The 13,815-nt window shown below is 45.0% G+C and overlaps 1 protein-coding gene across 1 annotated transcript; it reads right to left on the bottom strand.

Annotated features, from left to right (window-relative positions):
• Positions 1-574: 574 nt before the first annotated feature.
• On the bottom strand, positions 575-9,423 carry LOC115310288 (putative nuclease HARBI1). Its single transcript, XM_040215568.1, has 4 exons — positions 9,271-9,423; positions 9,043-9,185; positions 3,697-3,865; positions 575-1,243 (listed from the first exon to the last, which is right to left on the bottom strand). The coding sequence occupies exons 3-4, from the start codon at positions 3,790-3,792 to the stop codon at positions 575-577; spliced, it is 765 nt and encodes a 254-aa protein (XP_040071502.1). The 5' UTR covers positions 3,793-3,865; positions 9,043-9,185; positions 9,271-9,423.
• Between the last annotated feature and the right edge of the window lie 4,392 nt (positions 9,424-13,815).

Genomic DNA, 13,815 nt, shown 5'->3' with positions numbered 1-13,815 from the left:
GACCGTAAGGCACCGCGAACTTGAAACATTGAAGAAAGCGCTACGAAGTTAGTTTTTCCCAATCTGTTGCACCGCAAACAAATAAGTAACAGCTACTTTCGAAACAGATGGCCATATGTTTCATCATTCTCCGCCGCAAGGAGGAAGCTCCTACAAGGGCTTCGAAAGTAGTAACTCCCAGCCGCAAGGAGGAAGCTCCTACAAGGGACAGCGAGAAACAACAAAATGCAGCAGATCGGTCACTTCAACCAAGTACAAACAGAATGAGGCACATGAATGTATTTTTTGAAAAGATGGCTGAGCTCCAGAAGGAAAAAGAAATGAAGAAAGACGAAAAAGAAAAGGTGGCAGCAGCAGGAAAAGCAAGAAAAGAACAGCGCCACCAGGAACTGCTGAGTGCCCATCGAGAGCACATCGCAGCAATCAACAGGCTGCTGGAGTGCAGCAAAGAGACTGCTCACGTGGATCACTGAAGCCAGACGAAATAAAAACTGGTTAAGGGAACTGCAAGGTGCAAATAAATTTCAATGTAGCATTGCTAACGATCACCAACAATAGCAGAAAATTACACGCTTCACAGAAGTGCCTGGGCAAGGCTGTTCCGCTTTATGCAACCAAGCTGACGCAGCGCCGCATCCCGCACATCAACCCCCACTGGCAGTCGTAGCCTCTTGGCTTCCTCCCGCAGCCTCTTCCTCCTGTCAGTTTCACTCTCCCGCTCGAAGGGAGAGTCCCCGTTGTCGACACAGAGGTTATGAACTACACAGCATGCCATAATGAACTTGCTGATCCTGTTTACTTCGCGAAACTCCAAGTATCGGAGTTGCCGGAATCTTTGCTTCAGAATTCCGAACGAATTTTCAATTCGGACCCGTGTAGCGGTGTGACGACTATTGTACGCCACCTGCTCGGGGGTCATGCTGCCATAGTCCTTGTACGGAGTCATAAGGTACTCTTTTGTGGGATATACAGCATCCCCGAGCAGGTGGCACTTCCTGGTCTCGCAGAGTTGCGGCAGTTCGTCGGAAAGAAACGACAAGCGAAATATGCGGGCGTCGTGTATTTTGCTTGAAGGGCCAGCAAACACGTCTAGAAACCTGTAGCGGGTATCACAGACCTCCTGCAGAATCAGAGACGTCTGATCATGTCGGTTAATATACGTAGACTTTACTTTGTTTGCGGGGCATTTCGTGTCTATGTAAGATCCGTCTATGCAACCGATGACTCCTGGAAATCCAGCAATCTGCAATAAAAACATTTCCTAGAATAAACATGATGCCAAACCAAAAGTGCACAGAGTGCGGCTTCAATTATTCTTCGAAGGAGTAATGAAGAAGAAAATGCATATCCCTGATCTTAAATTTCATATATTCATTAACCCACAAAAATGTCAAATGGTAGGTATTACGGCAAAATATTGAACCACAATTAAAATTTGTTTTTCAGAGTCTTTTCGACTCTTAGGCAGCATGAGCAACGATAAATCACGGTACCTTTGTAAAAAAAAAAAAACAACGCTAACAGACTTTAATCGTGATTTACGCTTAAAAAATAATGAATTAAAATTTACAGCTGCATTGCTCCCGTGTTGTTATCGCCATTGTGAACCATCTGCTACATTGACGTCATGTAGCGGAGTGCGGCTCCAATTATTCTTCGAAGAAGTAATGAAGAAGAAGATGTATATCCCTGACCTTAATTTTCATATATTCATTAACCCACCAAAATGTCCAACCCTAGGTATTACGGCAAAATATTGAACCGATTTTAAAATTTGTTTTCAGACAGTCTTTTCGACTCTTAGGCAGCATGAGCAACGATAAATCACGGTACTTTTGTAAAAACAACAACAAAGAAACACGCTAACAGACTTTAATCCTGATTTACGCTTCAAAAATAATGAATTAAGATTTACAACTGCATTTCTCCTGTGTTGTTATCGCCATTGTGAACCATGTGCTACACTGTCATGTAGGGGGCACGCGGGCGGCAGGGCGAGCAAGGTGCAAATGTCGTCTGCTAGAGTGCTTCACCTGCTCTGCTTTGTCGGCTCCGCTGTCTTTTACATGCGGCGACGCCTGTGCGGCTGTTTCTTTTTGACCTCTTGCTTCAGAACCGTTCTTTACCATTCGCGTTTGCAGATGATGAGGCGACTATAGACAATCGCAAGTCAGTGCTGACGTGGCGTTAGGCAGACAAATCAATGAGCAGCGTTGCATAGTTCTGGAGAGATGCTCTAGCTCAACCCTTTCTAAATGCACTACCGTCAATTTGGAATCTTAAAACGTAAATTGCACGTACCGCATGATGCAAAGGTCATCCATACAAAGTTTATTTGAACTTTAGGGAAGAGAAGAAAGGATCTACGAAAGTGTCATTATGCAACGAGACCGTCTCACCTGCAGAGCGCGGTCGGTTGGTGATATTGTTGTCGTAGCTGCTTCTGAGAACCCGTAGGTATAGCGGCCAAGCCGTTGCATTTAGTTTGGAGTACAGTGAACCCGCGATAATTCGAATTCGGATATTTCATACTTCCGGTTAATTCAAACGAATTAAAAAAATTTTGGTTGCCCTGCTATGTTTTTAATGCACTTATAAGTTGCCTAACTGCAACAGCGTTTTCACTCGATTCATACTATTTGTTGATCGCGGCAGGCTAGCCACGTTGAGTGCGCTTCACATTGAGCACCTGCCTACTGCGGGAAAGCAATTCCCACCAAGCCCGCGGGCATTATTTTCCCGCACTGCACGGGGCTCGGTGAGAAGCGCACTCGAAGGGGCTAACCCACCGGGATTACTCGAGCAGTAATGTCCTGACAACCTACGTTTATTATTTTAGCTTTTTTTTTACATTTTTTGGGGAGGATTAATTCTAGATTTCTCAATGTCAAAAATAAAACGCAGTTGCCCTTTAAGCCCTGTCTACGTCACCATCTTTCGCAGACACCACAAATTTCCTACTGGTTGCCTATATTAGCGACTCACTAGATCTACGGGTTCCCAGAAACAGCTACGACAACGATATCACCGACCGGCTGTGCTCTGCAGGTGAAAAGAGTTTCTTAACCTAACACACGGTATAGTGACAAATATAAAAAACTGAGAGAGAACCTCTCCGGAATACTGAAATTATCTTTTTTACGCTAGTAGATAGACCCACTGAATGCATGTGGGTTATATAAAAGAAGGACTTCAATTCCAAATACAGATGTAAACCAGAATTCCCAAGAAACATTTTACGACCCCTTCAAATATTTTTATGAGAACTTCAGAGGATTGTGTAATCTTGTGGTAAAGCATGGTAAAGAGCTGCAAACTGAAAAGGTGAGAATACCGTGAGCCATGCGTGTCTGAGAGTGCGACAGTAACAGGCCGCAGCGCATCTTTAAACTCGAGTTTATCCCATTCTCCTAAGTGTACCACGGACTGTATCAGCAATGGTTTTATTTATGGTTCCTCTTTACATACAAATATTATATCAACTTGACAAAACACATTCTAAAAAATAAGAAGCATCAAACTTGTAAAAGCAAGTCGGAAAAAAACTGAAAGTAAACGTCCTGGGAGCCTCACAGTGGTAGCAGACATTTCCCAAGAGGATTAGCAGTCGCTACAAAACTTCTGCCACCCCTCTCAGCCTTTCAATGGATATACTAGTTTAGTATTTTCCCCCTTAGTTCCATTAGTCAGCCTTACCTCCTCAAACTCAGCAGCCAGGGCCTCTTTGTCCCAAGGAAACTTGATTACCTGAGGAGCAACGTCACAGAGGAAATCCATAACTCGTTGCACCATCACGAATTTAGTTGAGTCGCTTGCGTTAAAACGTCCTCCGATGTCCCTCAGGCATGTCTTGTTTCCAGCATACCTGAATAAAAGAAAATTAATCTGAAAACGGTGTTAACCAATCAGTTGGCTACTCTAAAATTAACATATAAGGTCAATTACGAAACACTTGTTACAGAAAAAGGCTAGGTAATGGTTCAAGTTCTACATGTGTAGTCATCTGCACCATCAGTGAGGCAAATGTTTACTTCACTAGCCTTAAGCAAAAGCTAAGATAACAAATTAGCAACTTATTTTTCACACTTTAATGACAGTGTCAGCAACCAATTGAAATCAGGTACTCAATAAAGCATATATAGTATTTCAAAAATAAAGTTTTTATTTCGTAAGTGCACGTGAAGTGGAAACTACAAGCATAAGGATGTTATCCTAATAGGTGCAAGCACCGTGCAAATGTGGGCATGACAGCTTTCATCAAAGCACGGACTTCCACATCTGACTGTTGAAACAAATGAAATGATATAGAGCATTGTGAACGAGGTTATGTTCTTCGGGTTAAAATGACTACTAGAGAGCAAGTATTTGCGAGTATCCGCGACAAATATTTCCCTTTTTTGGGGGGTCGGGAGGTTGTTGGACAGGGTGAATAATCTCCTATGAATAATCAAAAATGTGCAGATGAATGAACCATACTGATCCAATGGGATAATTGTACCAAAGCCGTCGAAATAAAGAAATCATCGGTGGTGCCGAGATTCATAATCTGGGTTTTGTGGTTAACCAGTGGCATTTGTCATCTTTCAAAAACCGAAACTCCAGGAGCAGGTGGAGAGACCGGGACCAGACAGAACTCAGCTGGGCCGGATGGGCAAAGACCCGTGACAGCCATTATTCACGGATTATATAGAAACATAACAGCAAGGCGGTGCCCTCTATGATAGTGTGTTAGAGTCATGTTAGTATTGTTAAAAGAGATACCTGCCGGGTAACAAACACTACAGCAGGGAGATAGCCATACCATATGACCTATATCAGAGCGGCTATATAAACTTGCAAAGAGCAAACTGTGTCAATGAATCGATCTCGGAGCTTACTGTTCAAGGTACGCTATCACACCGCAACTAGGTCCCGTGCCTTGCAATGCCCAATGCCTTCATGGCCCTCTTGGTTGAGTTCAAGTATGTTTTGTCGAGATGATGATTAAGCAGTTTTTTAGCAGTAATCTGTCTTAGACCGTGATACTGCTATGCAACTTCTAATAGTCGCTCAAATGAATGTTAACCTATACTTTCTTTGGCCAGCAAAGACTTTCAAGATGAGACGATGTGAAATCTTCAAAACCCCTTCCGACCTTGGGAAAGATATTGGCCTGTACCTATAGACCGTTCCATTAGGGTCATAGCAGAGAGGGTAAAAAGAGAAAAAAATGCCCTCCCCCTTTCGCCCGCATGTCGTCTGCTCCGCCGAGTGGGCAGTACCTAGCATCCGGCTGGCGTACAAACTCTGTTTAAAATCGCGTCATTTTGGGAATTTCAAGCGCAGATGCGCAGATGCGCAGATTTTGGTATGCCAGTTATCGTGTATTACTATGCTAGATAAAAAAGACTAACATAGTCCAATTGCGCTGTTATGTGCGTGCAAATAAGAAAAAATAGGGAAAACTGTGTCAGACTGGCCGGTCTCTAAGGCGAAAAGTGAATCCGGTGGCTGTACCTTTTTACTATACTAAGTTCGTACTAATGTAGGTCTTTAGTGACCATGAGAGGATGTCTGAAATAATAAATAAAAACTTGCTCTCCTGCCGCAATACACGCAGTTATTAAGGAGAGTACTGCCGGCTGACTCAACTGCTATTTAAGTAATGGAAAAAAGATATGTCAGTTGAACATTTACCGAAGTAGAACAAGAGAGAGCTCTAGGCTGATTTTGGAGTAGCCATAACTATTCTAAGAACGCGAACCACTTCACAACGGGAGCCACAAGCGAGAGTTCGATGTTCCGTACAGCCCATAGAGATCATACATACTAACTCTAGAGGAAAAGGTCCGCCATTTTCCCATACATTCTGGCTGCCGCAAGCGGCGGATCATGCAGGCAGACCCTCGGGGTCCCAAACACGGTTACATCATCAGAGCAGTTTCGTGAACTTCAACAATCCACGAACTTATTGGTGGAAAGATATTCGCGTTCCTTTCGAAGCTTTCTTTTTGCATAGCGCGCAGATATACGGCCTCGCGTTAACGCTAAACTAAACCATATACCCGGCTTCGCCGGTGGGGCGCGGGTGGGCTCGGTTGAGGAATACGAAACTGCGCAACCACCAGATTTCCGAGATTTCGACAGAAGAGAAGTTAATGCAGCGTAATGACTTTATTGCTTTTTATAAGCGTTAGAATAGCTCAGAATTTAGTTTACAACGTTAAATTATCACTGTTTATATTGCTGAGAGTTTTCACTGTTCGCGTTTACCATGGCAACGTTGATTTCTTTCTCTCGTGTTCTGTCGCTCTCTTTTGCGATCGTTCACTCGGGACCCCGGGTGTCGGCGCACGGGATTTGCCACTCCTCCTCACCCACCTTTACCCCCCTGGTACAGCCCGCCGATACAGCTAAAAGATGGAGAATGGCAACCTCCCGTTTTGTCGTCTGCTAGCGGAGTCGGGCGCGTGCCCTCTCTCTCGTTTTACCCCACCGAACCCGCTGAATTTCCCGGATGTATTGAGAGGTCGCTGGTGTCGAAAAAAATGGTGCCGCCCAGAGAGCGCTAAATGGAATGGTCTATACTCTGTCTAAGTGATACCCCGCAGAACAGGTGAAGCTATAGGGGCGATAGCGTATCCCAACCAGTTCAAGAGGAGGGGAAGGAGGAGCGGGAGAGAGAGGTTGGGATTCCTAGCCCCTGTCGTAATTAGTTGGCGGTCTGCTTCTGCTTGCCACATACGCTCGACCGATCGAGCAAAGACAATCGACTAGCGTTTGCGAGACGTTGCTATGTAAACGATTATCGTGTCCCTTCAGGCTTAGGAACGGCCAAAGTCAGAAGACGATCTGACAAACGGGGTCAGAAGACGATTTGACAAACTTCTGCTGTATACTAAGCATCCAAGGGCCCTTCATGAAAAAACTTGTCAACAAAGATAACACCACCATCGTGGCGCATGCACCTCGCCCACGGCCTATACCGTGCAGCATCATGCTCGTCAACCCACTATACTGTCTGCGGTAGTAGATGCACATGCAACCCAACTGCACCCTTACAGTTTGGGTCAGTTTCTTATCGAAGGCCTACTACACAACTATACTTTATCTTATTATACTCCATTGACCTCTAAGCTAATAGGGTAGGAAAATTAAATCAGCTACCGCACACCAATGTAGGTCCGCATAATCCTGTACACATGAGCGAAAAACGGGTTAGCGAGTAAACCAGTGCGCAGAGTGCCGTCCGACCGTCCTCTTACATGGCTTTCAAGTGTCATCTGACGGGGCTTCTACCAATACGTGCCTTGCACGTCACGTCATACGGCACCGTGCCAGCCGCCATTACTCCGTGCCCTGCAGATGTGCCCGTACCTTCTGCAGCATACATTATGCACAAACGAATTTGTTCTTCTCGGCAGGCCTTGCTAAAAAGAACAAATTCGTCGGTGCGTAAGGTAGGCTGCAGAAGGTATGTGCACAGGGGGTCTAGGCCAACTCGTCGAAAGCCGACTCGTCCACGGCCAACTTGTCGGCGGCCCATTCGTCGAATAGGCCAATTCGTCATAGGATAACTCGTCGAAGGAAAACTGGTCGAAGAGGCCAACTGGTCGCCGCTGTTTCAAAGCCATAAATATCATTTTTTGTCCTGAAATATTAAAGCAAATCCTGCCGTACAGTAATGCGTAGTATCGTCGCACAGTAATAGACCTCCAGTGAGCTCTTTTTTGTCGAAGATGACAGCTTGTAGCTTTCGTCGCCTTCACGGTGCAGTGGGGGCGATAACTGTGTCGCGCGTCTATCACTGGGGCGCGTGTTAACCTACTCGGCCCACCCGTTCACGCCGCTTCGCGGCAACAGTCTGCGGCGGCTCGTAAGAGAAATGCTAACCCACCAGGCCCCACAGTCACGCAGCTTCGCTTCGACAGACTGTGGTGGCTTATTACAAGAAGTAACCAAGAAAACCAACAAAATGAGGACCCCGAAATGAACATTTCTCAACTTCTGTCAATACACTGCCCTGTCTTCGCCCTCTTGCAATTTTTGTTTCCGCCTTGTACTCTAGGAAAGACGCTGACTTTAGAGCAAAAAAAATGAAAATTTATGTTAAAGGATAACAATGAACCACAGACTTTTACCTCGGACCATCATTCAACACATTCGATGAGCCGCCCTTTGACATATTGCCCCTTTCGACAAGTTGCCCTTCGACGAATTGCCTTATTACAAATTGGCCTATTCGATGAATTCGCCGTCAACAGCTGTGCTTTCGACAAGTTGGTCGGATCCCATGTACAGGAGCATGGTGCGAAGTAATGTAGACTGATGTGACGTCAATGCAAGTCATGTATTGTTCAAATACTGTGCATTAATGCAGAACAGCATGCTAATCAACATGTTGTAGTCGAAATTACTATGCCTGTTTCCCCTGCACATCTTTTCGTGCTCGAATAGCAAATCATGAGAATATTGGAAATAAGTATTGCCAGAAAGCTTTCTTCGTGAATAATATTAACTGAAAACTAATATTTATAGCTCGCTTCAATAGCGCGATGGCTAGCATGCCTGTGATCTCCACTGAATATTCAGGTTCGTTTCTGCACACCTCCAATACATTTTTTACGCTTTTGTTTTACTTATTTTGTTTTTGTAGCTGCTGTCGCCACCACTGAACAACGTGAGATCCAAATTCAAATTTATTTTAAATCACACAGTCGTAGCCTTCGTCAGTGAACGTGCCAGGCTCGGCAAACGCGAAGAGCGCACACGGCTGTACTGCGCAGACATAAGCATAGGCATCATGGAAGCATACTACTCGTGGTTGTGGCATTTGTCTAGCTCGCGCTTTACCATAAAACAAATCAGCGGCGAGACGTTGATAAAATACACATTAGAATAAGCGTAACACCTACAGACGGCACGAACGCCCGTAAGAGTGCCGCCACTTCAGAAACAGCGTCGCAGTAACAGGTTTCTGATTTATCAGAACCGCGCAGATTGTTCGTTTCAAGGTTGAACGTTCTGACCCATGGCCTAGGTGACTGTCCAGCATGGACTTACCACAGGAAAGAAAGTACGTGATCCTCGGCAGACTTTGGACTCGCGCCGCAATGCCGCTCGTCTGTCGGGCAAAATTCGGATGACACGAAACGAGCGATCAGGTCGTCGCGCACGGCTTTTTCCAGTCGAAAGTTCCTGCGAAGCTGTGAGATGAAAACAGTAATATGTGCGAGTTCTTTCTTGTTTTGAAGCTTTACCATGCGTGCAAAAAATTAAAAACAACAGTACCTCGTAATCCGAGTATGCGTGGACGACATTTTCTACGTAATTTTCGATCTTCGGTAAGTGCTGCGGCACACCAAAGAGTTTCACAAACTTCCCAGCGTAGATCTGGGGTCTTAACCTGGACACTTGGCGAAAAAGTCGGCGAGAAATCTGGCGGCTGTGATTGGCCGACGCCGCACTTGACCTTGGCGCCGGCCAATCATAGCCGTCAGATTTCTCGCCATCTTTCTCGCCAAGTGTCCAGATTAGGGCCCCTGGTCGTCGTCTTCCGATGCGCTGCTGGCTGAACTTTCGTCGCTGTCGACGTTCGCTGCAAAGAGCGGCGAGCACCGTGCTCCGCGCAATGCGAGTCGCCGACGTTACGCCATTTTGCGTCGTCTTCCCCGGCGCGCGAAGTCAACAAAACCACGTGACATGTACCACGTGACCCCGGCTCTCGTTCGAGCACCACGTCACTCCGACGGTCCGAGCGAGAGTGGCAGGGAGCACTCTCGGAGGGAGGGAGGCCCTCGGAATGAACCTGGCGATTACGTCGCCGTGCTCTTTTTCAACCACCCGATCTGGCGCGCGCTGGAAAGAGCGCTCTTGAGCGCGCTGAAAGCACCACGCGAATTCGCCATAAGATGATGACGAATGCACGTGCGATGAGTAATTGCTTCTTGAGTCTAAAACGCTTCTGCTGCAAACGTCCGCATATGATCCTCGTGGACCTAAACACGAAGCGGCACACTACTCGGTTTCTAAACATTGAAATTGGCTCGATATAAGATAACATTGTAGAGATTACAAGAAAAAATGCAGAAAGATAGTGAAACAAAGAAAAACTAATAAAACACAACCTTTTTTTTTCGTTCGTGCTTTTTTGAGTTTTTTTATTCCTTTCGGTTATGAACTAACTAGCTAATCCAAAGTATTAGTTCTATTTTATCTTTGCTTCGATCACCTCACCCTAATGCAAACATCTATTATTGCATTTGCTGCCATTAGTCATCACTTTTAATGATATTGACTTAGATGGCCCCTTATTTCCAGTGTCTTAAGGAAGGAAACCCTGTTTTAAGCATCGCAAAAATAAGCTGGATATCGCGGTGAGCGTCAGCCTGGTCAATATATAACTCCAGCGGCTGGAGCAAGGAACCCAAGTTGTCAGAACATGGCGTAGTCTGATTAATTTTAGGCAATGCTTAGAAATTTTGAGCACTGAAATGGTGGTCAACAGAGCCCGCGGATGCTTGATGATGAATAGCGCCCGTCACCGGGAACAAACCCCATTTGTTACTAGAAATAAAAAAAAAAAAAAGAAAAAGAAATCGCCTTCTACCTTTTATTGAGAACACTATCCTGGTATTTGACAATTTTTTTTTTCAATCGCTAGGGTTACAGTTTAGCGGATTTCCAGCGTCCGCAGCGTGTATTAGTTATTTCGTTTTTTTTTTTTCAAAAATTGTTTCTTATATTTCCCCACGTTATCACATGACTACCGTTTTCGCGAAAACATGGGGCGCGTGTAAGTATTCGGAATATCTAAAGACATTGCGCAGTGTCAGAGTCTGGATCAACGATACAAGATGTTCAAGAGGTCAAAATGTCCATCGAATGAAAACTTCCACCGAGTCGAAATGTGCAGTAGGGTTAAAATGTCCAGAGTCAAAATGTCCAACGAGACGAAATGTCAAATCGGGTAAAACTGTCCAAAGAGTCCAAATGTACGACGTTACGAAGTGTGCAATCGGGTTAAAATGTCCAAAGAGTCAAGATGCCCAAGGAGACTAAATGTCCAACCAGGACAAAATGTCCAACGAGACGAGATGTCCACCGAGACTAAATGCACAATATTGGACATTTCGTCTCGTTGGATATTTTGACGCGGGATCCCGTTTTGGCGGCAATTCGCACGAAGGGTAAAAGTTAAAGGTGAATACGCCACACGGAGACAAAAAAGTGAACTGGAAGTGCCTGTCGCAAATTTGTGGCCACGCGGCCTGTGTAAACGCGCCTTAAATGTAGTGAAGGTTGAAGGGTTGTTTCACCTGTGTCGTCCACTATGTTTCTGCTGTTTCTAATTGTTAAAAAAAAAACAAAAAAACATAATAGTACAACACACTGCCACGCACTGTCTTTACACCGTCCGGGTACGTTGCGCTGTTTCACCCCATAACGTTTCAATAAAAAAGTGACGAGTTTAGGGGGCTCTATTTACTAAACAAACAACTCTCCGAAATTCGAATGTGCGCGTCCGTAAAGAAACTGACGAGTGGAAAGTAAGTATGCTATGAAATGAACTGTTAAGAGAAAGTTGTAATACCAGAAATGGTTTCTGAATCCTTGGGATGACGCTGATACAATGTCCACACGGTTAGCGACAAGATTGTGTTCCTTATACAGTGTGTACTCCACTGGCGAATTCGCGTTGTTCTTTCTGCGCGCTCTCGAGCGCTCTTTCCAGTGCGCACGAAATAGGGCGGTGGAAAGAGAGTGCTGTGGCCTGATCTGATAGTTTATTTCGAGGGCGCCTCTCCCTCTCAGAGCGCTCCCTAGCACTCCGTCGGTAGCCGTCGGAGTGCGGAGCGGCGCAGGCGTCACGTGCTACTTGGACGGAGATCACGTGGTTTTGTTGACAATGGCCGGCAGTGGTCTGCGGTGGTGTGCGGGGTCCGGCGAGACTGCGATTGATTTGTGGTTCTACATTCGATGGTGCGAGGATTACAACGGACGGGACGCCGTTTGTTTGTGACCATAACAGGCAAAGTCGACGTGTGAAGTATTCCCAGTGCTTTTACGAGATCATAAATCTCGCGGCGGTGATTCCGCTAAGCCAAACCGGCGAAGAAACAGCTCGCAGAGCTCGCCGCTGTTTTACCGGGTTTTGTGATCGCTTAAAGAAATTTTCAGGTTCGGAAAAGTGTTTTCAAAGGTTTGTGTTGTAAAATAAAGGGAAAGCCGAATCCAATGCACAGTCATTTGTGTCACATGGCGATAAGTGTTATATCCTGCTTGCACAATATTTCGTTGTGAGAAAAATACGGTTCATTAACCATCTATTAACCTACCGTAGCGCGTTCACTGTCAAAAACGCGATGAACTGACAACTCTTTCCAAGCATTGGCTTTCGTTCAGTACTGCAAAAATCAATTCGGTTACTGCTGTTTTTTTTTTTTGTTATTTTTTTACATGTTGATGCGTAAAACAGTTTACGTCACACGTTATTTCATCACGTTGCGAGCGTAAATTTTGCTCAATCGTCCACCGTACGCTGTAAAATCTTTATTGTTTTAATGCATTATTATAATTACGAAGTTTTACTTCCATTACTGGACTGAAAATCTCGGAGTGCTTTAAAGTCAGCAGTTGTGATCGGCTGAAAATTATCCCGAGTAGCTCTGGCGCCGAAGAAGGGGCGGTCTGCTGAATCAAGGTCAGAGGAGAAAGGCGACCACCCGAATTCACCAAAATGCTTTGAACTCACTTCAGGCAGTACACAAAAATCGGTTTCTCAGCCTATCGCGCTTCGATCTGCTACAGAGATGCGTCTAAGTGGTGGAAGTTTGGAGCGAAGATATCAACAAATGAGCTAACCGCAAGAAAAAAAAAAATCTGCCTTGGCCAGTTTACGGCGGTGTTTCGCAGACGATGCGTGCCGTAATCGAAATGCTGCCGGGAAGCATCGAGGGCGCGCCGGCGCCGGAGCTTTACGAGACAATCTTCATAAAGTTTGGACTATATACTACCTTCAACTCAGCGCGATCTCTCAAAAATATGATTTGGAAAGTGCAATACATTTTGTTTTATAAATTGAACAGAAAAAAACAACCCCTGCTGTTTTACAGAGATGATTGGTCGAGGCCCTGATTCCTCTCATGTCTTACGTTGCGGCATTTGTTGACAGCATATCCAAGTCGGCGAGCGCTGTTATGGCACCGTAACAACGTGCAGATTGTTGAAGCAGTTACATCTATTTTCGCTACAGACAATCAATGAAGAAGTCCTTAGTCCTGAAGAATTCTGATGTAATTTATTACCTGTTAGTGAAGTGCCCTCAGTCTTGTACAGGTTACTCGAAAAATGTAATCGGTCACATTTATAATTACCCTAGGTTAAAAAAGTATTCAGTTAGATTACTTGATTAATTGAGAAGATAAGTAATTCCCCGTTGTTTCAAGAAGTAATCCTAACTTTTCCGATTAGTTAAGATTTTCGAAACAACATGTTTTTCTGCCGATTCGAAGACTGGTCTTTCGTACTGTCCATTATTTGATTCGGATCGAATTATAAACTACTTTATCTTCTTAATTCACCCATTTTGGTAAACCATCATCCTGTCGAAGATTTAGTTCAAGGATTCCTGTGACCTCTGACAAAGAGTGAAAGTTCAGGATGAGAGGATTCGTCGGTGTAGGGTGTATGCAGTGCCCGAACTTCATTCGCGCTTTCTTCTCTGTTTTAAACTCGCAAACCTAATTAGAACCATGCGCTTCGATGGCGACAGTCCCCCGGTCATCGGGACACCATTGCTTGGTGATAGGGGGCACGAATAACGACAAAGCGTTG

The sequence above is a fragment of the Ixodes scapularis genome, unplaced genomic scaffold (genome assembly GCF_016920785.2).
Source record: "Ixodes scapularis isolate PalLabHiFi unplaced genomic scaffold, ASM1692078v2 PGA_scaffold1__304_contigs__length_218370807, whole genome shotgun sequence".
Classification (NCBI taxonomy): domain Eukaryota; kingdom Metazoa; phylum Arthropoda; class Arachnida; order Ixodida; family Ixodidae; genus Ixodes; species Ixodes scapularis.
This window is presented reverse-complemented; position numbering and strand designations above follow the sequence as displayed.